Here is a 25,931-nt window from a genome sequence, read left to right as displayed (position 1 = left end):
GATTTGTGCACTTTTCTGCACATATATTATACTTCAAAACAGTTATTTTTGAAAAAGAGTAAGCTAGATCTTTGTATACTGACATGGATAAATTTTCAAGATGCTTCACTGAGTGAAAAAAGCAAGATGTAAAACAATATATACAGTCACTATGGAAAACAGTATGGCAGTTCCTCAAAAACTTAAAAATAGAATTACCATATGACCTAGCAATTCCACTTCTGGGTATACACCCCAAAGAACTGAAAGCAGGGTCTTGACGAGATATTTGTACACCCATGTTCATAGCAGCATTATTCACAATAGCCCAAAAAGTGGAAGCAACCCAGTGTCCACTAACAGATGAATGGATGAACAAAATGGGGTGTGTATATACAATTGAATATTATTCGGCCTTTAAAAGGAAGGAAATTCTGATATGCACTACAATATGGATGATCCTTGAGGATATTATGCTAAATGAAATTAGCCAATCATGAAAGGACAAATACTAAATGATTCTACTTATACAACGTACCTAGAGCAGTCAAATTCATAGAGACACTAAGTAGAATGGTGGTTGTCGGGGACTAGGGAAGGGAAAGATGGGGAGTTTTTGTTTCATGGGTACAGTTTCAGTTTTGCAAAATGAAAACAGTTCTAGAGATTGGGTGCACAATCATGCGCATGTACTTAATGCCACTAAATGGTTCAGAAATAAATTTTATGTTATGTATATTTTAACAAAATTTTTAAAAAGTTAAAAATAAAAAGCAAAAAGTACATATTCACTGTGCTTCTTGGAAAAATATGTAAAATATTTCATTTCAGTAACAATAATAAAAACCAGTAATCACAGCAAATATTACAGTGCTTCCTATGCGCCAGGCACTATCCTGAATTCATTACGTATTTTATTAGTTATCTGTTACTGCTGCATAACAAATTATCCCCCCATACTCAGTGGCTTAAAACAACAAATATTTATCACTGACATAGTTTCTGTAGGTCAGGAATCTGGCGCCAGCTTAGCTGGTGGTTCTGGCGCAGGGTGGCTCATGAAGCTACAGTTAGCATGTTGGTCCAGTGCAATAGTCATCTGAAGATCTGACGCTGAAATATCTGTTTCCAAGACCGGTCACTCACATGGTGCTAGTTGTTGTCAGGAGGCCTCATGTGGCCTCCCCATGTGGGTCTCTCCATTGACTGCTGTACTGTTGTCACCTCATGATGGCTGGTCTCTCTCAAAGTGAACCATCCAAGAGAGAGGGAGGAGGATGCCTCGATGCCTTCTATGGCCTGGTCTTGGAAGTCACACAACACTTCTACCACACTCTATTAGCTAGAAGTGCAGCCTTCACACAAGGGTAGAGGAATTAGGTTCTACCTAAAGAAAGAAAGGATGTCAAAGAATCTGTGGACATATTTTAAAACAGCTTCATACATTCATTAAATCTTGACAATAGTCTTGAGGTGGGTACCATCATTCATTCTCATGTTACAAATGAAGAAAATAAGGCACTGAGGGCTAAAGGTCACACAGAAGGGGCAGAGCCAAGACTTAAATCCAGGCAGTTGACCTGGGAAGCATTTTTCTTAATTACTAATATCAGCCAGGGGGGAAGAAACCAATTAAAGAAAAAAATATTTAAGGAGCCCTGACAGGACTTGATGACTGATTGGATGTGGGAAGTGATAGCATCTAGATGACACCCCATAATCCTTTGATTCTGGGACATGTATCCAAGAGAGGTAAGATAGCAGAGAGGTTAAGAACAAAGTTTTGGGACAGAGTCAAATGGAATTATGATCAATTTGGCTTAAAGCGAATGATTTTGCTCTATTTTTTTCATCTTAAATTAAGCTGATAATATTACTTACCCAGCGACATGTCTGACGACTAAAGGAGATTGTGTATGCAAAAAGATTAGTTTTGGGGGGCTGACACAAAGAAATAACAACACATGGTAGCTTTCAAGCATACCTATAGTGAAATGTTATCCCATTGAATAATTGTCTTTATATAAATTTTTTTTTGTTGTTGGGGAAGGGAAACAGGACTTTATTGGGGAACAGTGTGTACTTCCAGGACTTTTTCCAAGTCAAGTTGTTGTCCTTTCAGTCTTAGTTGTGGAGGGCGCAGCTCAGCTCCAGGTCCAGTTGCTGTTGTTAGTTGCACGGGCGCAGCCCACCATCCCTTGTGGGAGTCGAGGAATCGAATCGGCAACCTTGTGGGTGAGAGCCCACTGGCCCATGTGGGAATCGAGCCCGCAGCCTTTGGCATTAGGAGCACGAAGCTCCAACCGCCTGAGCCATCGAGCCACCGGGCCGGCCCCTTATATAAATATTGTCCTATTGAAATGTTGCCCCATTTTGCTAAAAAGTAAGGGACTAAGAAGCTAAGTTCCCTTTGGACTCCTGGTCTGGGCTGGAGGAATAAAGCACTATGGTTAAACTCTATTTAGAAAGCGGCAAAGGCACTGCTCAGGAAATCAGAATGAGAGCCTCTGGCTCAGTCACTGTCCTTGTGTCCACTGCGTGGATGAGAAAACTGAAACCTTAGAGCTGTGCAACGTCACACAAGTTACTTGGCAGAGTCCAGTCTTCTAGAGCGGATTTTCTGCAGATAAAGGAGCCTCAGTTCCTCATTTTTACCACTTCACCACACCCCACCCCTTGCTCAGAATCAGCACAACAGAACTGGGCAGTATTTCTGAGAGGGAAGTTGGATTATCAGTCCCTTGGACCCTGGGGAACTTTAAAAAAGGAAGGAAAACCCCCTCCCCAACTTGAGGAAGGATTTTTTTTTTTCCAGTCATGAAGCAGAAGGGTGCATTCTTCTGAGGGGGAGTCCCCCTTGGCACTGGCTCAAGTCGCTGGTTGGTGGTCCCCGCTGGAGAGGAGTTTGGAGGGGTATGGGGAATCGATGGACTTGTTTATTTTGTTAAGACAGTTATCTGGGAAATACAGTTTGCGCTCAAACTTCCTCAGCCACACTCAAGATGGCAGCTGTTAGGCCACGCCCCAAATGCCAGAACCTTGCGTTGTGACTGGGAGACGCTTTTCCCAAAATGGAGAGAACGTCCATCACACCTTAGCCCCGCCCCCACAGGCAGCAGGGCCAATAAGGCAAGGAAGGGAGGCTGCTGTTGCCCTAGTAACAACCAGGGAGGCCGAAGGCGGGCGCGACGGCGAAAGGCTCGGCACCTCGGATCTCTCGCTGTCCGGAAGGTCCTGGGAGAAGCGCGAACTAGGCCTGGGAGTCAGCGCCCGCGGAGAGAGGGTCAGGTCAGGCCCATGAACTCTTACCCCCGCTGCCGCTTTCACCCCTCCTAACCGTTAGGTGTTCTGAAATAGGAATAGCGCATGCGTATGCTTAGAGGCGGGGCTTTGGTGGTTCTGCACTTAAAACGCATGCGCGTCAGGGAGCTGGGGGGAGCCGACGACACTAGGAGGCGGAGCTTTTGTGCTTGTGGGCGGGGCCTTGACCTTTGAGGCGGGGCTTTCCGTTGCACTAAGAGGAAGAGTTTATTTTAGGGGCCGGCTGAATTAGACGCCAGTTCCTCAGCCCAGCCCTCATTTTTTTCGAGACTCTCCTGGAAAGGCAATTAGGATCATGGTTCAGACCCCAGCCTCAGTGGTTTGACGAAACTAGCTTGGAATCCTAGTACTGCCCCTTATTTGGAGAGCCTTTTTCCTATCTGTCAGGTGGAAACAGTGTCCTTAACAGGGCTGTGATTATATTTTTCTCCTCTCAGGGCCATGGCTGAGGCGCACGTGATTGGGCAGATCGTGGGGGCCACCGGTTTCTCAGAAAATAGCCTCTTCTGCAAGTGGGGCGTGCACACAGGTATTGCGCGGGGCCTGGTTCATTTCCCCACCAAGACCCCCAGCCTAGAGGTTCCACCCTCTTTCCTTGACCAACTGGCCCTGTCGCTACTCCTTGTCTTACATCGGCTGTCAGCACTCCTAACCCTGACTACACTGTGTACATGTGAATTTCAGGCTCCCTTCTTATCCCTTCCCAGCCCATCTCTGGAGGCTCTGGCTCCCACCTCTGAACACATAGCCCTTAAGGATATGGGACTATAGGCTAGACTACACACACACACACTCCAATCCTCAGAACACCAGACAGCCTTAACCCTACTTCACTCACTGTCTCAGGGGTGCCCTGGGACCCTCCTCGCTCTTAATTCTTTGCTTAACAGCCTCCATTTATTGAGTTACTGTAAAATGGAAATTTCCATCCCAAATTTACAGAGAGACTACCCTCCTGTGTTCATAATTCTCTGTGAGAAGGTAGGAACCCCATTCTGGCAGTCATCCAAGTCCATCCACAAGGCCCAGGAGGGACCTTGAAGGGCCCAGTTTTCATGCCTCCCCATGGGAGGCAGTAGAGCCTGGTATAGTGTCCTGGCTAGGACCTCCAGATCTGGGCTCAAATACTAACTCCACCACCTATTAATTGGAGGCCTTTGGACTTAACCAAGCCTCAGTTTGCTTGTCTGAAAGTGAAGCTAATAGCAACTGAGAGGCAGCATAGTATTGAAGTTAAGAGCACAGACTGCCTAGGTTCAAAACCAGCTGTTGCTTATTAATTTTGTGACCTTGACACTTTCCCTGATTGTACATGGGCATAACAACCACCTACCTTATGGGGTGGTTATGAGGACTGAATGAATAACAATGGCACTTAGGAGAGGGCCTGGCCTAGTAAGTTCTCAGTGTCTGCCTGGCTTGTGTAAAAATTGGATGGAATCTTGTTTGTAAAGCCCTTGATATGTTGCCCAACACAGATAAATGCCCGTGAAAGGAATGTGGTTGTTGTCATCATCATCTCTTCCGGCCCTGGGTCCTTTGCAATTCCACTGGTGGCCAGGGTGGTGGTTGAGATTCCTTGGGAAACTGTGGTTCTCCAGGAGAGCTGATGAAGAGGCAGGCTCTGGAGTCAAACTCGGTTTCCATTCTGGGCCCCACCATTCACCTGCTCTGTGACCCTGAGCAGGTGCTTTCCCCTTTTGGAGCCTCAGTTTCCTCAATTGTGAAGTGGGATATTTGTCCCTCACAGGGGTGTTGGGAAGTATTGTATGTGAAAAGCCTGACTCAAGGCCTGGTGCTTTCCTCCCCTAGCCCAGAGGGAGCAACAACTCATAAGGTTTTTGTTATTTCAAGGAGTTGTTGTGGGGGGCATTGAATCCAGCAGAGAGCTTGGGGGCAGTTGGATAAAGGGCTTGGGCTCTGCAGTCAGACAGAGCTCAGTTTGAGTCCTGCTACACCATGGGACCTTGGTCTGCTGCGGTCCTGCTCTACGTCCAGCATGGGGATTAGTGCTTGGCACACAGCACGTGTTCAATAAATGTGCGTAGAATGAATGGACAACTGACTTTCCTTCTCAGCGTCTGTTTCTTTGCCTGTAAAATGGGGGTTATACAGAGGGTGCCGAAAAAATGTGTACACATTTTAAAAAGGAAAAAAATATTAAAATTGCAATAATATATACCAATAACAAAAGATGAACACAGGGGCGGCCGGATGGCTCAGTTGGTGGCAAGGTGGCTCAGTTGGTTAGAGCGCGAGCTCTTAACAACAGGGTTGCCGGTTTGATTCCCACATGGGCCAATGAACTGTGCCCTCCACAACTAGATTGAAAACAATGGCTTGAGCTTGGAACTGAGCCGCTGGTGGGTGACCGGTTGGCTCAGTGGTTGTCGTGCCATCCTCCTAACACCAAGATCGCTGGTTCAAGTCCCACATGGGCCAGTGAGCTGTGCCCTCCACAACTAGATTGAAAAAACAACGACTTGACATCCTGGAAAAACACACTGTTCCCCAATATTCTCCAATAATAATAATAATGATAATAAAAGATGAATACAAGTCACGTTTGACTTCTACAATTACAAGAGGTGCTAAAAGTAGTTATCATCAGTGTACAGACACTTCCGATTACGGCGAACGACTGCTTGAGCAACGTTGACCATCTGAAAATGTGTATACATTTTTTTGGCATCCCCAGTATTAGTACCTGCCTACTAGGCTCCCTTATTGGTCCAACAGACATTTATTGAGCACCTTCTGTGTACCAAGATCTGCGTTTGAGGTCCTGGGGACCCAGCTGTGTACAAGCTTCCTGCTCTTCAGGGGCTCACAAGATGGGGGAGACAAATCAATAAGCAGATAAAGAAGTGAGTGTAATGATTACAGACAGTGGTATGTACTGGAAAGAAATGAGATAATACGATAGGGCCTAGTTTGGGATAGAAGGGTGAGGGAGAACCCCTCTGTAAAAGTGGCACTTGAGCTGATCCCTGGAGGATGAAAAAAAGCCAGACATGGGGATATCCAGGAACAGAGCTTTCTAGGCAGAGGGAACAGCCAGTGCAAAGGCCCTGGGGAGGGAAACAAAAATAGGACCAGCGAAGCTAGAGGGTGGGGGCGGATAGGGAGAGTGATGGGAGATGAATGAGTTCAGGAATGTGGGTGCAGGCCAGGCCATGCAGGGCCTCCTGGGCTGTGGGGATTAGGAGTCCAGAGGGTGGATTAAACTAATTCACGATGAAAGTGTGTAGCGCAGCATCTGACATTTGGTAAGCCTTTGGTGCATTTTCACTGTTACCATCACCCTCAGTAGGACTGGTATTATTTCGCGTGTGCTCAGGCTTTTTCATGAAGGGCATTCTTGTCGCCATCGTAGTCCTTGGACTAGGCCTCTAAATGTGGGGTAAGAATAAGAACAAAATGATATCCGACACTTACCCAGCACTCACTATGCATATGCATATGCATATTAGCTCATTTAATCTGCTCACAAAACAACATGGAATATATTATTATTATACCCACTTAACAGATAGGGAGACAGGCAGGAAAACGTAACTTGCCCAAGGGTGCACAGGCAGGAAGAAGTAGTCCCAGGATTTGAACACAGACATTTGGCTCCAGAGTCCCCATTTTGTAACCCCTGCCCCCCAGTGCCAGGGAGAAACGTGGTCCTACAGCCACAAGAGCATCCCCTTCCTGATGGCTGCCTCCGACCTCTCCCTGTCCCGTTGGTGTTCTGGCTCTCATTGCAGGGGCAGCATGGAAGCTCCTGTCAGGCATACGGGAGGGCCAAACGCAGGTGGACACCCCCCAAATAGGGGACATGGCCTACTGGTCCCACCCCATCGACCTGCACTTCGCCACCAAAGGTCTCCAAGGTGGGTTCCTGGCCTGGGCTCTGGACCTGACTGAAGGGAGGGGGGTTAGCAGCACGCCATGCTGCTGGGACTGGGAACACCAAGTCCTGTCCCTGCTCCCATGCCCTGTGGGTCCCTTTCCCGGCCAGGTCTGGTCCTGGAGAGGCTGATCTGCTACTTCCCTGGGCTGGCTCCAGAGTGTGTCAGAGGCCAGGGGTGGAGAGAGAAAGGGGAAGGTGGAGACCAGGGGGAGAGAGGAGGTGGCTTTGAAAGAGACAAACGAAGAGAGTTTTCATTCAGGAGGAAGCTGGGAGGGCTTATAAGAGAGAGGCAGGGCTGGTGGCTGTTCTCAGGCAGAGCTCCTCAGCTGTTCAGAGTGGAAATGAGTATGCGGGGGAGGAATGGTATCAGAAAATCTTTTCTGATGGAAAATTTGGGTCATTAGAGAGCAGTGGATTCCAGGAAATAGCCTAGGTAAATATGCCGTATATTTCAGCAATATAAACAATATTTACTGAGTGCCTGTCCTGTGGTGGGTGATGTCAGGGAGATGTCAGTGATTGAGACAGCCCCCAGCCCTGTCCTCACAGGGTTCACCATCCCATGGGGGAGACAGAGCTGTCCCCAGAAAGTGGCAGCCCAGAGTGGACAGGGCTGGGATGGGCGATTATAGAGAGCTGTGGGAGCCAAGAGGAGGCTCCTGACTGCCAGGGAGTTCAGGGAAAGCTTCCTGGAGGAGGGGATGTTTGAGCTTTGCTGTGAAGGTCCAGTAGGCTAATAAGGCAGAGGGAAGGAAGAGGTTTCTAGGCAGAGAGCTGTGTGCAGAAGGCACAAAGGGTAAAGTGAGCCAGGGCATTTGGAGGACGGAGATAAAGCAGGAGGACTGCAGGGGGTCAGGTGGCAGGGCCTTGAATGTCAGGCTGCAGAGCTGAGGCCATCTCCTGAAGACACAGCAGGCGACTAAGAAGTCAGATTTTGCTTTTAAAGGGTGATGGATTAGAGGGCGAGGCAGGCGACTGTCCTTTCACTCTTGAGACCCCCAGACCCCCTGTGTGGGTATATCATCCTGGCCTCCTCTTTTCCTGAACGCCCCCCTCCCCCCGCCCCATTCTGTCCATCAGGAAATCCCACTGGCTCTACCTTTGGAATGCATACTAAACCTCACCCTCTCCCCTGGCACCTGGTCTGTCCACCCTAACCTCTCACCTGGGCCATTACAGTAGCCTCTTCACTGGTGTTCCCACCCTAAACTCAGGGAAAAACCTAAGTCACGTTCCTCCTGTGCTAAGAACCCTCTACGTCCCATATCTCTCAGGATAAAAGCCAAAGCCTTACCATGGATCCCAAGGCCCGGCATGATCTAGTGCTGTCACCTCCTCCCTGCTCCCTCTCTCAATGGGCTCCTGCCACACTGGCTTCCCCAGGCAGCTCCCATCTCAGGCCTTTTGTACCAGCTGTTCCCCCTGCTGGGAGCACTCTTCCCTAGATGTCCACATGGCCCACTCCTTCTCTCCTTTAAGCATTTGCTCAAATGTTACCTCAGTGAAGCTTTTCTTGATCCCCACCTTTCTAAAACTGCATCCCCACCCCCACCCTACCCACCTTTATTTTTCTCCAGAGCAGTTATCACCATCTGACATACCCTATAATTTGCTTATTTACTATGTTCGTTGTCTAGGATGTCAGCTACATAAGGGCAAGAATTTTTGTCTGTTCTGTTCACCAATGTGTCCCCAGCTTCTGGAACAGGGCCTAGCACAGAGGGGCTTAGAAAGGAGGGTGAAATGGGACTGGATCTCCAAGGGCTTTGTCTACCAAGCTGAGGAGCTGAACTGTAGTCTGAGGACAGTGGGAAACTTATGGAGGGGGAGATAGATGCTTCCAGATGCCAGGTGGAAGGTGGATTGGAGGGCGCAAGAAAGAAGCCTCTGAGCCCAGAGAGGACAGGGTGGGCCAGGGTGTGGGAAGAAGGGAGGTGTCCAGGACAAGGCCCACGGTACTTACTCATCTGGCGACTGGGCCACACTGAGATGGAAACCAGAGAGGGAAGTCAGCAGAGGCTAGATCCAAAGAGCCTTGAATGTTGAGGTGGACTTTATACCAAGGGCACTGGGGAGCCATGGAAGGGTTTTAAGCAGTGGAGGAACATGGATTCAGAAACATCCCTTTGGCTGCCATGTTGAGGTGGGAGTCCAAAGAAGAGGCTGGGGAAGAAACCCAGGGGGAACGGACTACCTGAGGTCTCCAGTGGAGATCAAGGAAGTGGGGATCCACAAGCTGGAGACCCGGCTGTCCCATCCCTTCTTCCCTCCCTCCTTTCCTGCAGGCTGGCCCCGGCTCCATCTCCAGGTTTGGTCCCAGGACAGCTTTGGCCGCTGCCAGCTTGCAGGCTATGGCTTTTGCCATGTACCCAGCAGTCCCGGCACCCACAAGCTGGACTGCCCCACGTGGCGGCCCTTGGGCAGCTGGCGGGAGCAGCTGGCACGGGCCTTCGTGGGTGGTGGCCCTCAGCTGCTGCATGGGGACACCATCTACAGTGGGGCTGACCGCTATCGCCTGCACACAGCCGCCGGTGGCACCGTGCACCTTGAGCTGGGTCTACTCCTGCGCCACTTTGACCGCTATGGCGTTGAATGCTGAGGGACGCTGCCTCACGGGCCCCCATCCCCACTCCTGGACACCCAGTAAGGGCAGGATGGCACAATAGTCAGAAGTCTGGGCTCTGGAAACTGTCAGACCTGCCCGGAGCCAAGGCACACTGCGACTTCTGTCTTGGCTAGCACCTCTGAAGCCCAGTAGCTGTCCCTCTGGGGCCTAGTTTCCCTATCTGTGAAATGGAGACAGCAATGTGTGGGGTCCCAGGGGTTTGGAAGAGAAGAGGCTGCCTTGCACATGGAAATGTTCAATAAAGGAAAGCAGTTCTGACAGGTGTGGGTGTCTTCCTGACCTGTCAGATGGCCTGTGCCCTGTCCTCCCACTGACACCCTCCTTCCTCAGGCCCCCACCTTTTGACAGACCTGCATCCCCCATCCTTCTCAAACTCTGATCTCCCCATTCTGGGTGCCCCTCTTATGACCCCTCTCCTTGGGGCTCCCCTTCCTCTGTGCCCTTCTCCCCACTAGGTTCCCCCATCTGGCTGACCTTCTCTCCAGCTTCCAACTCTATTCTGCGTCCCCTCCTCTGATTCCCTGTCAACTGTGTCCCCATCCACTGATTGAGCCCTCCTCCCCAGGTCTTCATTCTCTCGGTGACCAGCCGCCTCCCCCGCCCCGTCCCCACACACACACACACACAGTCTTCAAAGCCACACGCATCCGGGTCGCCCGCTTTGGTAGCGCTCGGCCGCCAGGAGGCAGCACCCTGTTCGTGGGGCGGGGCCGGGGTGCCCGCCCCCTCCCCCGGGGCTTAAGGGACCCCCCTCAGAGCCCGCCCACGCGAGCTGAGAACGGTGGCCCGGCCCCCGCATGCCCTCACCCCTGGGGGCCACCCCCGCCCCGCGCGCTTCCTGGGTGGGGCCGGGGCGGCTTCAAAACCCCCCGCCGCCCCAGCCGGTCCCCGCCACCGCCGCCGCCCTTCGCGCCCCGGGCCGTCCCACCCCCCTCCTCCCGCCGCAGATCCGCCAGACAGCTAGGCCCCCGGCCGGGGGCAGGGGGGACGCCCCCTCCGGGGCACCCCCCCGGCTCGGAGCCATCCGCCGGGTCGGCCTCAGCCGGGAGCGGAGGAAGGAGCCGCCGAGGAGCAGCCCGAGGCCCCAGAGTCTGAGACGAGCCGCTGCCGCCCCCGCCGCCGCCACTGCGGGGAGGAGGGGGAGGAGGAGCGGGAGGAGGGACGAGCTGGTAGGGAGAAGAGGGAAAAAAGTTTTGAGACTTTTCCGCTGCCGTTGGGAGCCGGAGGCGCGGGGACCGCTTGGCGAGGCGCTGCCGGGCGAGGAGGCAGCACTTGGGAACCGCAGACTGCTCCCCCACCGCCTCGGAAGCTTGCTTCCTCCGTGCCTACACGTCGTCCCTCAGGCGCCCCCATTCCGGACCAGCCCTCAGGAACCACAAACCCGACTCCCGCGAAGACTTGACCCCAAGACCTCGGGCGCACGCCCCTCTCCTGAGCTCCCGCGCATCCAAGGACACTTCTCCGGAGTCTGGGAGACGGGATCTCTCTCAGACCTGCCTCAGCTTCCCTATTCGAGACCACCCACCTCTGGTACCAGATCGCGCCCATCTCGGGTTTTTCCGTGGGATACCGAGAAGCCACCCGCTAGAGCTTCCCTTCCGTCCTCCGCGAGGGCCTCAACTTCCCCCTCCCCGCAGGCCCTCCTACCTTTCCACGGGAGACCTCCCCCCCAGCCCCTGTAGGGGTGGGGCCTCCCTCTTCGCATCCCAGCCCCGCTTGCGCTCTCGGCAGTGCCGGGGGCGCCGCCTCCCCCATGCCGCCCTCCGGGCTGCGGCTGCTGCCGCTGTTGCTGCCGCTGCTGTGGCTACTAGTACTAACCCCGGGCCGGCCGGCCGCCGGACTATCCACCTGCAAGACCATCGACATGGAGCTGGTGAAGAAGAAGCGCATCGAGGCCATCCGCGGCCAGATCCTGTCCAAGCTGCGGCTCGCCAGCCCCCCGAGCCAGGGGGATGTGCCGCCCGGCCCGCTGCCCGAGGCCGTGCTGGCCCTTTACAACAGTACCCGCGACCGGGTGGCCGGAGAGAGCGCCGAGCCGGAGCCGGAGCCGGAGGCGGACTACTATGCCAAGGAGGTCACCCGCGTGCTAACGGTGGAAAACAGCCACAGTGAGCTCGGAGGGGCAGGGGATCCTGGAGGGGAGCCCCCAGCGGGCGCCGGCGTGCTGGGGTCGGGGAGGAAATAACTAGCGGAGGAAACTGGAGAGAGAGGACTCCTGGGGGCGCTGGGAACGTGGGACGGAGTCTCAAAGAGCTCCCTCCACCCCCAGGTGTCTGGTCTTGAAGAGGAGATAGTGAACCAAGTGGACAGCTTCTAGAGAGCGACCGGAACATGCAGGATCGAGGCGCGGGAGTCCCCTAGAGGGAGAGAAGCAATGGGGGAGGGGTAGAAAAGACTTTCGGCTACTGGGTGCACTAGAGTGTGGGGGTCGTGGGATAGGGGCTGAAGACAGGGTGCCCGCTTTGGGAGAAGCGAAGACCCCATTTCTGAGCAAGGAGAAGCAGTAGGGAAAGCTGACGCAGAGCTCAGGGATCGTGAGGCGAGAAGATTAAAGAAGGACAGAAAAGCTAGGTAAAGCGAAGCCCGGAGGTGCCAGGAAAAGTGGACCAGTTTACAGCAGGCGCCAGGAATACGCGGGATTGGGGGGTGGAGCAGAGAGACGGTTGGGGGTGAGAAATGCGGGGAAGAAGTGGGCGCGAGTTCGTAGGAAGAGGGAAGCTAGCGGGAAAGAAGCGGAGACCTCTGGGGTACGGGGGATGCCCGGGGAGGTGCCCTGAGTACTTCACAGGTGGACGTGCGAGGAGGAAGCCCAGCTGAGGAAGCGAGCCCCTAGGAAACCTAGAATACTGGGTCGTGGGAAGGGGTTTACAGAGAGGAGAGACGCGTGGGAAAGGTGGACCGGGAGAGGGGCGGAGGAGAGATAAACGGTGGCCTACTGGGAGCGGCGAACCCTCCACACCGCGGATGGAAGGCAGTGGGCTGAGCGAGGAGTCCAGCCGCAGGGGGAGAGGTGGTGGGTGCGACTCTGCAAGATTGGGGTGAGGAAGCCCCACGTGGGTGCCACGCGCGGGGGAGTGGGGAGGAGCTGCGCGTCCGGAAGTGGGGAGGAAGAGAACCCCGCAGCTCTAAAGGCTGAGAATCTGGACCCCAAAGTGCCAGTTCCTCTCCGGGAGGTTGGGGAAACCCCAGCCTCCGGCGGCCTCTCCCGCCCTCCCTTCCCTTTCCTTCCCGTGCCCTGGGGGGCGGGGATCGCGCGAGGGGCCTGGGGCGAGACGGGGCAGGTCCGGTCCCCGCCCTCGCAGCGCCAGCGCCTCCGGCCCTCTTCACCCCAGCTCCGGGCGGGGCTACCGCTGGGCCAGCCCCGTCGGCGCCCACTCGGGTACCCCGGCGTCCCAAGTGGCCCAGAGGCTCGGGGTCTCCCTCCTTTAACTTTCCCTGTTGGGCAGTGGACTTGTGGGTCTCCAGCCCTTTTGTGCGCCCAACTGTGGCTCCAGTCAAATGACGCCCATCTCCACCCCTGTCTTCATCTCACCTTTTTTCCATGGTTGCTTCACCATCATTCTAGAGATTTCTCTACATTGTAGAGATTAACACTGATACTTTCAATCCTCTCCTCACAGACCGTCTCCATCTCCTCCCCAAACCCTCTGTCTCTCTCCCCGTGTGTCTCTCTGTCTCCTATCTCTGTTTTTCCATCTCTCCCGCATTTTCATTAGTCTCTCTGTCCGTTTGTGGGTCTCCCAGTTTCTGGTTCTGCACCTCTTCCCTCTCTTTCTCTTCCTCCTCCACACCTCCCCACCTTTCCCTGTCTCGCGTTCTCTCCCTCTCCCTGTCTGCCTTTCCCTACCCATCTTGTTACTCTTCCTCCCTATCTGTCTCCCCACCAGGCTCTATCCTTCCTCTGGGGGTTGCTGAGTAACCGCTGGGCCAAGATAGGGCTTATTGTGGGGAGGGGCTGGTCTGGCTAGAGGGGGGAAGAGTACGGAAAGGGGGCCCATAGAAGGGGTTACCTTTTACCTTTCTCATCAGATCCTGTCTCCCATTTTCGCACCCACACTACAGAGGCCTAAAATAGGTGCCCCAGTTGATCCGGGAGTTCATGGCCTGCCCTCTCAACCCCACCCCCAAACTTTTCTGAACTAGTAAACACTCTTCCTAATTTTCTAACCCCACTAAGCCATTCCTACCTAAAATGAACTTTGCCTTCTCTAACCAGCTAAGGGAGGAAATAATTAATAATAATAATAATAATAATAATAATAATAAATGTCATATTAACAGGGAGGCTGCATACCCTAGTAGTTGAGAGCGGTTGAAGTCTGGAACTAGACTTCCTGAGTTTGAATCCCTTTCTGCAGCTTCCTAGCTATGTGACCTTGGGGCAAATTTCTTAATCTCCTGTGCCTAGGTTTCCCCCTCTATAAAACAGGTATAATAAATAATATGTTCCTCCTGGGGTTGTTGTGAAGTTTAAATGCGAAGTGCTTTGAATATCGCCTGGCAAGTAGTGAGTGTGCTTTAACACGCACATTAGAGTGACCACTGTGTGCAGACTCTGTGCTACACGCTTCATCTTATTCGTGTCACTTTCTTTCACACTCTCACCCTGCAGTCAGTCGTTCCTTGTTTTACAGGTGAGAATCTGGCACAGAGAGAGGAATTCATTTGCCCAAAGTTACATAGCGCTTCAACGAGGAGAGCCTGGGTTGGAAGGCAGGGAGCTTGATGTGGAAGCCATTTCCCAAAGAATAGCAGGAAACTGAGGCTTCAAGAGGGAATGTGACTTGCCAAGGTCACAGAAGTGGAAGGCAGTGGAAGCATGGTCTGCTCCAAATACCCTTGACTATACACTATCATGTAACTTGCATTTGAGGCTTCAAGTGCTGGGGAGGCCTGAGCAAGCAGGGGCATACACCTTTGGTGCCAGCCTGTGCTGAGTGGGCCCTTTACAGATGATGGGAGAGAAGGGTGGTTAGGACCCTGTTTTACAGAGGAGGAAACAAACCCAGAGAGGGCAAGCCACTTGCCCAAGGTCTAAAAAGTGTCTAAAAAAGTGTCGTAGCTAAAAAGTGTCAGGGTGGAACTCCAACCCAGGGCTCTCAGCTCTTAGACCTGGAGTGTGCTGGCTGCCCCACCCCTGCCACACTCCTGACATTCCCCCTCTCCGCTCCTTCTGCCTAGAAATCTATGAGACATTCAAGCATAACACACACAGCATATACATGTTTTTCAACACGTCGGAGCTCCAGGAAGCAGTGCCCAAACCCGAGTTGCTCTCCCGGGCAGAGCTGCGTATGCAGAGGCACAAATTGAAAATGGAGCAGCACGTGGAGCTGTACCAGGTGGGGAACGGGCCAGGTGGCCAGGTGGGGCAACAGGACAGCAGGTGGCTGCAGGGTCCACAGACGGGCCATGAAGAATGGAGTACAGACTGTGGAATCACAGGGCTCTTTAAACCTTCAGACTCCTAGCACCCCAGAATGTTAACCGCTTAGATGGCTGTAATCTTAGTAATTGGACTCTAGAATGCAGGACTCTTGAAAATTGAAATCTTTAGAAAAGTTGGGAGTTCTCAACCCGCTCTGTCCTATATGGTAGCCGTTAACCACAAATGACCATTTAAGTTGCTTAAAATTAAATAAAAGCAAAAATTCAATTCCTTAGTTTCACTGGCCATATTTCAAGCAGCCATAGCCACATTTGGTTAATGGCTATTTTGGGCGTCACAGATAAAAAACATTTCCATCGTCACAGAGAGGTCTCTTGGATACCTCTGTTCTAGAAGATCTGGAGTCTTCAGGAAGATTGAGAATGGGGCCTCTGGGAAGGCTGGAGTCTCTAGAAGATCATGTGACCTAGAATCCATGTTACATGGAACTTTAGACTTGATGGTAGATGTTAGACTCTTACAACAAGGGAACTTTGTCTGAGGTTAGCATCTTGGAGTCTAGAAAATCCAGCTTTATGCTGCCAGCCCCTGGAATGTTCTGTCCAGCCCCAGGGGGTCATTCCATACAGATGTCAGCAGTCTGCAGCTTCTAGGCTTGTGACCTGCAAGACTCCTGGACTTGTAGAACGTGAGTCTCTTAGAACTTCTCAGGCTCATTGACTGCGTAATTGTTGGGTTGGTGTCAAACCCTGGAGTTATACAATGACTTCTACCGATAAGCAGCTAGAAAGTTATAGATTCAGAATTCGGGGTGTCAAATTTGCAGAACTGTATGCTGAGTGAAGCCCAAGATGTCTGCAGGAGAATCTTAACCCTGTGGATTGTCCAAGCTATAAGGGGCCCAGAATTTCCATGGCCCAGAAGGGGGTTGGGCCAAAGCTGAGTGGCCCAGTTGCCTTGATCCCAGCCCAGAGCTCTCTCTTTTCTCTGGGCCCCACAGCATGGATGTCTGGGAGGGGACTGTCCAAGGGCCTGTCGTGGAGTGGGGTGTGCAGTCAGTGAACATGCGGGCATGTGGCAGCATCTAACCACCCTGTCTCTCCCATTCATCATCCCCCAGATATACAGCAACAGTTCCTGGCGCTACCTCAGCAACCAGCTGCTGGCCCCCAGCGACACGCCTGAGTGGCTGTCCTTTGAGGTCACTGGAGTCGTGCGGCAGTGGCTAAGCCGCAAAGGTGAGGACTGCGTATCTGCCCCGCCCCTTTTCTGCAATGGGGTCAACCCCATTGTTTGTCCTGGGGCTACCCTGCCTAGCATCCCCCACCCTATGTTGGTGCCAAAGAGCTGAGACCTGGCCCTCCTCCCAGACACTCAAACCTGAATGATTAATGGATTGATTCATTTCCTGAGCACCTGCTCTGGGCTGGGTGATTCTGGGGACACAACAGTGACCAAAACAGCCCCATCCTTGCTTTCACATTGCTCATGGTTCATTGTTGGGGTGTGGGGATGAAAGACCTGTAAACCAGATAGTAATGACCCAGAATGGGCAGGCCTGGCATGGGGAGCCCAGAGGAGGTGCCTGCCTAGCCTGGGATCAAAGAGGGCTTCCTGGAAGAGGGGATTTTGAAGCTGATGTATGAGGGATAAGTGGGACCAGCCTAGGAAAGAAAGAAGGACAAGACTGTTGGAGGCAGAGGGGCAGGTTGTGCAAAGGTCCTGATTCCGGAGACAGTCTGACACAACTGGTCTGTCCGGAAGAGGATGGTGTCTGCCCTGTCCTGGCTGAGTCCAAACTGCCCACTCTCCCTTCCTAATCTCCCTCTTTCATCCATGCCACCATTTAATAAATGCCAGTAGGTCCCTGCTCTGTGCCTAGGCTTATGCCGGTGGTGCAGGGGACACAGCAGTAATTAAGATGGCTTCTAGGTCCTGTCCTCATGGGGCCCACAGTCCCTTCTAGACCCCTAGGAAGTCTTGCCAAATCCTTAGCAGGCAGTGTGATGACCAGAATGATCAGGGCCGAGATGGGGGAGCCCAGAGAAGACACCCAAACCTATCTGGAGTGGGGGTCCGAGAGGGCTTCCTGGATGATGGTGATTGTGTTGAGACTCACGGGATACGTGATGGTTTGGCCAGATGAAAGGATGGGGGTTAAGGAGCAGGTGGGAGCTGGGAGGGGTCTCCGGAGCTGCTGGACAAGGGCCTGTTTGGGCAGAGCACCGGTACAGGGTCAAACACATAGTCTGAACTTAGAAAATCACTCATTCATTCCAGAAGTCTTTCTCCCACAGCTTCGGGGGCAAGAAGCTGGGAGTGCATGTGCACCCCAGCCCTGCCTTTTCCCACTTTGGGCATGTCACCTCCTCTCTGTGTGCCTGGGCATTCTCATCTGTAAAACGGGGAGCTCTGGTGAGGATTAAAGGAGATAATGCCCACAGAGCATTTAGAACAAGCCTGGAGCTCAGTGTGCAATCTGTAGATGTTTGTTTTTATGACTGTGGGCCAGGCCCTGCGGGGAACAGAAAACAAGGGTCCCTGCCCCCATGCATCCTGCTCGCCACTGAGAACAATGAGGGAAATAAATAGCCAAATACAGATGTTGGAGAGGGTCAGTGCTCTGGAGAAAATAAAATGATTTGACTGTGGAGGGCCTCTTGGAGGAGGTGACATGTGAGCTGAGGCCTGAAGGCAGAGGTGGAGGAGGCAGCAAGAACTGGAGCTATAGGGTGCAGGGAAGGCAGGCAGGGGAAGGAGCTGGGCTAGCCACCCCCTCACACTGGCTCCCATGTTCTCACTCCCACAGGGGAAATCCTGGGCTTTCGCCTCAGTGCCCACTGCTCCTGTGACAGCAAAGATAACAAGCTCCGTGTGGAAATCAACGGTGAGGCGCACCCCTCCGTCCCAAGGTCACGTGCAGTGTGTGCGTGTGCGTGTGTGTGTGTGTTTGTGTGTGTGACCCCCTCCCCCTGCCTGTCCCCCCATTCATCCATCTGAGAGTATGTGTATATGTCTCCCCCCACCTCCTGACTCCCAAACTAAAACAGGAATCAGTATTGGCCGTCGGGGTGACCTAGCCACCATCCATAGCATAAATCGGCCCTTCCTGCTCCTCATGGCCACCCCGCTGGAGAGAGCCCAGAAAATGCAGAGCTCCCGGCACCGCCGAGCCCTGGACACCAACTACTGCTTCAGGTGAAGACTGAGGCTTTCCAGCCTGGGGGCCTGGCTGGTGCTGAAGGTTAGGCACCTGGCTGGTGCTTTGCTTGGGCTGGCTCCCCTTTGGTCTGGGGCGGGGGGGGGGGGGGGGGGGCGGCTCAAGGGATGAGGTTCGGGTTCTGGAATGCTGGGATGTGCAAACTGGAAGTCCTTGAAGGCTGAGATCTCGTTGCTTTTTTGCTGGTGTGTGTGAATCGGAGATTATCAGAATATTGAACACCAAGAACGTGGGAATTCAGTGTTGGAAGGTCCCCATGCTCGATTCCTATCTTGTTGACAGGTTGGGGTTCTAGAATGTTGGGATTCTAGGATGATGGAATTCAGCATTAATTGTTGAAATCTGACAATGTTGGACTCAAGGTGGGTTGGGATCCTAGAATTTGGGATTCCAGAATTGGAAGGTTGCTCGTGTTGGTTCCTGTACCATTGATAGATTGGAGTCTCCAATGCTGGCAGATTGGAGTCCTCGAATCTTGGGCTTGGAATGGTGGAATCCTGCATTTAAATATTTGAACCCATGAATGGAGAACGCCAGAATATTGGTGTCCTGAAGTGTTGGGGCTCAGGGCTGGAATGTCAGATTCTTGGAAGGCTGGGAGCTTAGAAAGTGGCAGCTTGCACCTCTTGAGTGATGGGCTCAGAGCTGTGGAATGTTGGAATGCCGTATTGCGATATTGGAATTCAAGAATGCCAAGATCCTGGGCAGTTGGAATGTGGGAGTCCTAGAAAGCTGGAAATGCTGTTGGAGTGTTAGAATCTTGAGATGCAGTCTAAGAAAGGTGAAAAGTTGGATTTCTAGAATTTTGAAATTCAGATGAGAACGTTGCGAATGTAGAATGATAATCTGACCCTGTCCCTCCCTTGCTTAATGTTTTGGTGGTGCCTCTGGGCTTTGTCACATGCTGTTCCCCTGCTGGAAAGTCAGCTTTACTCCCAAGGTCCTGCACCACCAGGTCCTCCCCTCAGCCCGCCAACAGCTAATTACAAAGAGAGGCAGCCGGCCACGGGAGCCTCCGTGGAGAGGGACACAGTAGCACCTAGGAAGTCTTGCCAAAAAATCGAACCTGAAGCTGATCAAGACGGTAGATCCAACTACCAATTTTCTAGAAATGCCGTGTTAAACACCACCACAGGGTGCCGTCAGCAACACCTAGACTGTGGGAAACCGGATTCGGTTTCTTCAACAAATACCATGCAAAGGGAGAACAGAGACAAAGAGATGCTTCTGTAGATTTTAAAAAAGAATCATAAGAGAGATACCAACCCACTGCAATGTGTAGACCTTATTTGGATCTTTATTTTTACAGACTCTTTTAAAAAAAGATGTTTATGAGACAGTTGGGGAAATGTGAACTCTGGATACTTGATGATATCAAGGAATTACTAAGTTTTCTTATGTGGTATTGTGGTTATGTTTTAAAATAGTCTTGAATTTCTTGGAGATACATATGGAAATGTCTGTGGGTGAAATGATATGGGGGAGAGGAAGTGGGTCGGGGTACCGATAAATACAGTGAGGTCGGCCGGGACTTGCTGAGTGTAATGCAGACAGGAGGGTTCAATACAATATTCTCTGCTTTTGTGTATGTTTGAGGCTTTCCATAATACAAAATTGATCTTAGCTCAAAAACTGTCTCCGCTGGGAAGCCTCTCCGACCGCTGCCCCAGCATCCAAGGAGGATGCAAGGCCCCTCTGCCTGCCCTGGGGCCGCATGTGGGCGTCTTTTACTCATCAGGCTCTGTTGGGTGCAGATGGACTGGATGGCAGAGGAGCTTTCCGAGAGCTTTGCAAGGGTGCGGACTGTGTGTATCGTAGTGTAGGGTCACCAGGAGGGCTTGTTAAATCTGGCTTGCTGTTCCCCACCCCCACCCCCAGTTTCTGATTCAGGGGGTCTGGTGTGGAGCCCAAGAATTTGCATTCCCTACAAGTTCTCAGACTAAGCTGCTGCTGCTCCCGGGGCCCCACATGGAGATGGAGAACTGCTGAGTTTGGTAATAGAATCACAAACTATTCAAATCGTAGGACCTCAGAACCCCAGCCAGAGTAGGACCGGACATGAAAGACTATTCTGGACACTGGTTCTTCCATTTTTGTGAGTCTAGGACCCCCTTGAGAAGCCAAAAGCCAGGAACCTTTTCCTTTATAAATATGTGCATCCATACACACATATGTGCATTTGGTTTGGGGGGCTCCGGACCCTCTCTGAGCCCATATATAGACTTCCTGATGCCTCTTTGGCCCTCAGGTTATCAGCACCTTATTTGATCCAATATCCCTCGCATCTTGGATGGGGAAACTGAGGCCTAACCAACTATGGAGGAGGAACCAGACTATGGAGGAGGAAACTGAGCTCAAGGATCTCAGTTTCCTGACTCCCTTCTCAGGGCTCTGTGGCTCTTGGAAAGGCCTTGTCTTGCTCCAGGAGATCCTGTGTCATCGCCTGTGTCCCCTCTGCTTGAACTGACACGGTTGTGCTGGGCAGATGAGGTCACATGCTCTGCGGTGACACAGAGTCAGCTGTGAACCTGGCCCCGAGCTCCACCTCTTACAAGCTATACGTGAGCAGGCAACATCCTTCTTCTCTGAGCCTCAGTTTCTTGAACCTTCAAATGGGTATAATAATAATGCCTGCCTCGCAGTATTTTGAAATTAACTGATGAATTCTCTATTGATTACTATCTGAATAGGTAAATAAATGCATATGAACCAAACCTAGAAAGGATCTCAGAGACCCTCCAGCTCTGACCCCCAAGCCCTCTCTAAAGAGGCATTTGTGTCTAACTTTCAGAGAGTCTCTGCACAAGACACTTATACATATTCATATATATTTTTATTTTGTCCAAATGGTAGAGTCTGATTTGGGGGGGCGGGGGGGTAAGAAGGAGCTGCATTTTCTTTCTTTTCAGGTTTTTTCTGATTCTAAAAGTAACACATATCCACCGTGGAGAATTTGGAAAATACAGAAGGATCACCTACCATACTAAATATAAGTGTCACAGAAATACAAATATAAAAGATATTACCCATCATATCACATATAAAACGTCATTGTCAACATTTTAATATATTTCCTTCCATTTGCTTTACGCAAAACAGAATTCGGATCACACGGTACTTTGCATAGTGTTTCTTTCAAATGTTATGAACATGCAATATAAAGTGTTCTCACTGCCCATGAGTCAAGTTTTTTAGCCAAGCTCCCTGCCCATCTCGGCCATGGCCCCAGGGGCCTGCACATAAAATGTCCCAGGTCCTTGCAGATAAGCAGAAGCCTGGGCCCCGGCTCAGGAGGACTGACCTTTGGATCTGAGATGGGACAGAGATCATAAGTCCAGTAGAATCTTATATACCACTATTCTTCAACATGCTTTTTAAAAACCTAACATGTTGAGCAATTAATTCATACATCCAATATTTGTAGAGTGCTTACTGTGTACCAGGTACTGTTCTAGGCATTGAGGATATATTAGGGGGCAAAACGGACAGAAAGTCCTGTCCTCAGAGGAAGACAGATAAACAAATCAATCTCTAATAAATAAAAGTGCAAGTGGCTATACGTTCTAAGACGGAAAATAAATCAGAGGAAAGAGACAGAAAGAGATAGTGGGGACTGTTTATTTTTCTTATTCTGATTGAAAAAATTGTTTATTATGGAAAATTTCAAACGTATATAAAAGAAACCAGGAAAGTATAATGAACTCCCATGAACTCTCATCCAGCTTCCACAGGTATTGAGATTTTGTCCCAATTTAAATACAGACATTTTCATATGTTCTTGCATACCTGCAATGCTGTTGTTACACTGAGTGAAATTAACAATCATTTGGATTGGTATTTTGGGTAGGATGGTCTCGGAAGGACTCTGAGGAGATGACATTTCATTTATTTGACTATTTATTGAGTACCTACTGCATGCCAGGCAGTTCTAGGAGTTCAGGCTCTGTGAGTGAAGGACACTTGAACATACATTTAAATGAAGTGAAGAAATGAGCCAGAGTGGATATCTATGGGAATAGCAAGCCAGGCAGAAGGAACAGCAAGTGCAAAGGCCCTGGTGTAGGACTGTTGGAGGAACACTGAGGATGCTAGTGTAGCTGGAGTAGAGTGAGAGTGGAGAGGGAGTTGAGATTGGCCAGATCCAGTAGTGCCTTATGGTTCATGGTAAGGACTTCCAGCATTTGTCCAGAGTGAGGCTGGAGCCATGTTCCGAGCAGAGGAGCAACATGACAATCTCTGGCACGTGGCCCCAGAGGGCAGGGATTTCTGTCAATATTATTTGCACCGAGTCCCCAATCCCAGCCCAGCAGTAGTTCAATAGACATTTGTTGCACACATAAAACACATCAGCCGTGTGGAGCTGCACTATGTTTTTTATGTTCCAGTGCGTGGATGTCCCATGATTTATTTAGCCATCCCTGTGAATGGTCTCTTGGCTTCTTACAGGCTTGTTTTGAGCACTGCATGAGATACTGTTTATTATGTTGCTGTTAGCACAGTGCTTGACTAGAGGAAGTGCTTTATCAGTGTTAATTATCATTAACCATGACGGTTGTTGCTGTTATCACAGGGGATGCAAGGGAGACCAAGATGGAGACCGTGCGGGTGGGGGGGCGGGCAACAGGATGAAACACATACGGAGACACACACCCCGGGAGGGAGGGCACGGCCGCCTTTGCAGGGGGTGGCGGTGGGGTGGCTCGGCTGGTCGTCCTGACTGGGGTTCCTCCGGTCCTGCCCGCAGCTCCACGGAGAAGAACTGCTGCGTGCGGCAGCTCTACATCGACTTCCGCAAGGACCTGGGCTGGAAGTGGATCCACGAGCCCAAGGGTTACCACGCCAACTTCTGCCTGGGGCCCTGCCCCTACATTTGGAGCCTGGACACGCAATACAGCAAGGTGCGCCTGGTCCCCCCACCAGCCCCCCTGCCCGGGGCTGGAGGTAGCAGGGACCTAAGGAGGGGAGAGAGAGAGGTCAAACCAGAGATGAAGTGGGGAGACAGACAGGGAGATTGGGGAGGGGGTGATAAAGAGATGCGAGAAACTAGAGACAAGCCCGAGACACGATGCAGAGGGAGATGGAGATTTGGGAGACCCACGGAGACCGAGGAACTTGAGGGGGGGAAGGGGGGCGGGGCGGAGGATAGGCAGGGAGATGGAAGGAAAAAGAAACAGAGACAGAATGAGAGAGAAAGGCAGGAGTGCACTGACTGATACAGTCAGAGTTGGGAAGGTGGAAGGAGAAAAATTATGATATAAGCCAAGAGTGGGAAGTGGGGATAGGCAGAGATTGAGACCTAACCTGGTGAGATAAGGCGGAGGGAGGTGTGGAGGGCTGGCGGGGTGGGGGCACCCTTTCCGTGACCCCCGGTCCTGACCCCGCCCGCAGGTCCTGGCCCTGTACAACCAGCACAACCCCGGCGCATCGGCGGCGCCGTGCTGCGTGCCGCAGGCCCTGGAGCCTCTGCCCATTGTGTACTACGTGGGCCGCAAGGCCAAGGTGGAGCAGCTGTCCAACATGATCGTTCGCTCCTGCAAGTGCAGCTGAGGCCCCGCCCCGAGCCTGCATGCCCCGCCCCACGGCAGGCCCGGCCCCGCCCCCCCGCCCGCCTTGCTGGGCTTATATTTAAGGACACCGGCCGCCAAGCCCACCTCGGGGCCCATTAAAGGTGGAGAGAGGACTGGGGTTTGTGTGTCGTTGGGCGCCTGACGGGGTCTCCCTCCTGACGTTCGCGGACTCCCAGTCCATCTGTCTCTTCCTGTCTCTCTCCACCATCCATTTGCCCCTCAGACAAAACTTACTGAGCACTTCTTATGTTCCATGTGCTCCTGGCAAACACTAGATTTATTTATTGAGCGCCTGGGGCTTGTACTAGGTGCCTTAATTCATTTAATCACCATAACAAAACTCTGAGATACAGGGAACCTCGTAACACCCAACTTTAAGTGACAAAACTGAAGTCCAGAGAGGTTAAGGGAATAGTTCCTGCCCACCAGGAACCTACTTTCTGGGGAGGAGACAGACATGGTAAGTGGCCTGAAGACAGGAAAGCAGGATGGAGTGAGAGATGGCTTTGGGGAGGAGGGAGGGCTTCTCGGAGGAGGTGGCATTCGGGACTTAAAGGCAGCGTGGTGGAGTGTTCTTCATAGGAGAACAAAAGAAAAGGACTGCAAGTAAGGATGAACTTGGGTGAGGGAGGGAGGAACAAGGCCAGTGTGGTTGGAAGGGAGGGGCAAAGGGAAGGGTGTTGGGAGCTGAGTCAGATGGTAACACTCACAGGCCAGAGAGTAATAACAATCCTCCATGCCAGGTATGAATCTACCAGCTCACTGCATTTACCCCACAGCTCAGCAGAGCAGCGGTTGGCAAACTACGGCCTGCAGGCAAATTCTTACACACTGCCTGTTTTGTAAATAAAGTTTTATTGGAGCACAGCCATAAATCAGATTGTCTCTGGCTGTTTTACTGTTATAAGGGCAGAAGTTGAGGAGAAACTATGAACAATAAAAAATATTTGCTATCTGACCCTTTATAGAAAAAGTTTACTAATTTCTGTTATACTTTACAGATGGGAATACTGAGGCACAGAGAGGTTAAGCCATTTGTTAAGGTCACACAGCTTGCAAGCTGCAAAGCTGGGACTTGAACCCAGGCAATTGGGAGTTAAGGGTCTCTGCACATAATTTCTGCACTTGTACTGCTTCCCAGACCACATCAGGCCTGTGGGAACCTGTGAGAACTTGTACTCTGGGGAAGGTGGGAGCCATGACAGGGTTCTGAACAGAGGAGGGGCGTGATTTGACATAGGTGCTCAGAGGGTCTCTCTGACTGATGGTTGAGCGTAGACTGAATGGGGGTGAGGGGGGGACACAGGTGACAGCAGGGAGACCAGTTGTCCAGGCGAGAGATGGTGGTGCCCTGAGCCACAGCAAGTTTCTCTCTGTGCCTTCCTTCCCATCTGCTGTGGTCTTGCTTGTGAATTCTCTCCTGCTTCCTTTTTCTCGCCTTCTTGGTTTCCCCTTTACCTCCCAGGTTTCAATTCCCCCATCTCTCCCCTGCCCTTCCCAGGGACCCTGACCTGCTCTCTTCCCCAGTGGTGCCCTGTGGGAGGATGGTGTGAGTACGATGTTCCTTTGCTCTTGGGTAGCACTAGGTCTGGGTGAGTGGGCCCTGGGGCTCTCCCAGCCCAGCCCAGCCCAGGTTAGCAATGTGGTTACTCCTCCTGCCCTGGGTCTGGGAGCCACAGAGGGCGGGGTTGGGGTGGGGGCAGGAAGAGTTCACTATGTATGCAAGGACACGCCGCAGCCAGTCACCAGCCTCATGGAGACACTTTGGAAGGACACAGTGACATGGATGGTACTCACTGCAGCCCCCCGATTTGGCACATGTTCAACACACATTCACACTTACACAGAGGTTCAGGTATGAACAGTTCCACAGCCATGCAAACGCATTCACGTCTCAGAGCCACAGTGGACACACAGACTCCCGCAGG

General features: G+C 51.9%; 2 protein-coding genes across 5 annotated transcripts; both read left to right on the top strand.

Moving 5' to 3' along the window:
* Positions 1-2,923: 2,923 nt before the first annotated feature.
* Positions 2,924-10,087, top strand: B9D2 (B9 domain containing 2). 4 transcript variants are annotated; one of them, XM_033128759.1, is made up of 4 exons: positions 2,924-3,267; positions 3,738-3,829; positions 7,053-7,181; positions 9,487-10,087. In XM_033128759.1, exons 1-4 carry the CDS (start codon positions 3,008-3,010, stop codon positions 9,798-9,800), a joined length of 795 nt encoding a protein of 264 aa, XP_032984650.1. In that variant the 5' UTR covers positions 2,924-3,007; the 3' UTR covers positions 9,801-10,087. The 4 variants fall into 4 exon arrangements, with proteins under 4 accessions (XP_032984650.1, XP_032984651.1, XP_032984653.1 ...); XM_033128760.1 differs by having other exon boundaries at positions 2,935-3,267; positions 7,056-7,181; XM_033128762.1 differs by having other exon boundaries at positions 3,141-3,262; positions 7,056-7,181.
* Positions 10,088-11,545: 1,458 nt separating this feature from the next.
* TGFB1 (transforming growth factor beta 1) lies at positions 11,546-24,116 on the top strand. The gene is made up of 7 exons (XM_033128735.1): positions 11,546-11,935; positions 15,009-15,169; positions 16,337-16,454; positions 18,026-18,103; positions 18,267-18,414; positions 23,181-23,334; positions 23,825-24,116. Exons 1-7 carry the CDS (start codon positions 11,581-11,583, stop codon positions 23,981-23,983), a joined length of 1,173 nt encoding a protein of 390 aa, XP_032984626.1. The 5' UTR covers positions 11,546-11,580; the 3' UTR covers positions 23,984-24,116.
* The last annotated feature ends 1,815 nt before the right edge of the window (positions 24,117-25,931 follow it).

Source organism: Rhinolophus ferrumequinum, chromosome 15 (assembly GCF_004115265.2).
Source record: "Rhinolophus ferrumequinum isolate MPI-CBG mRhiFer1 chromosome 15, mRhiFer1_v1.p, whole genome shotgun sequence".
NCBI classification, from domain to species: domain Eukaryota; kingdom Metazoa; phylum Chordata; class Mammalia; order Chiroptera; family Rhinolophidae; genus Rhinolophus; species Rhinolophus ferrumequinum.
This window is presented reverse-complemented; position numbering and strand designations above follow the sequence as displayed.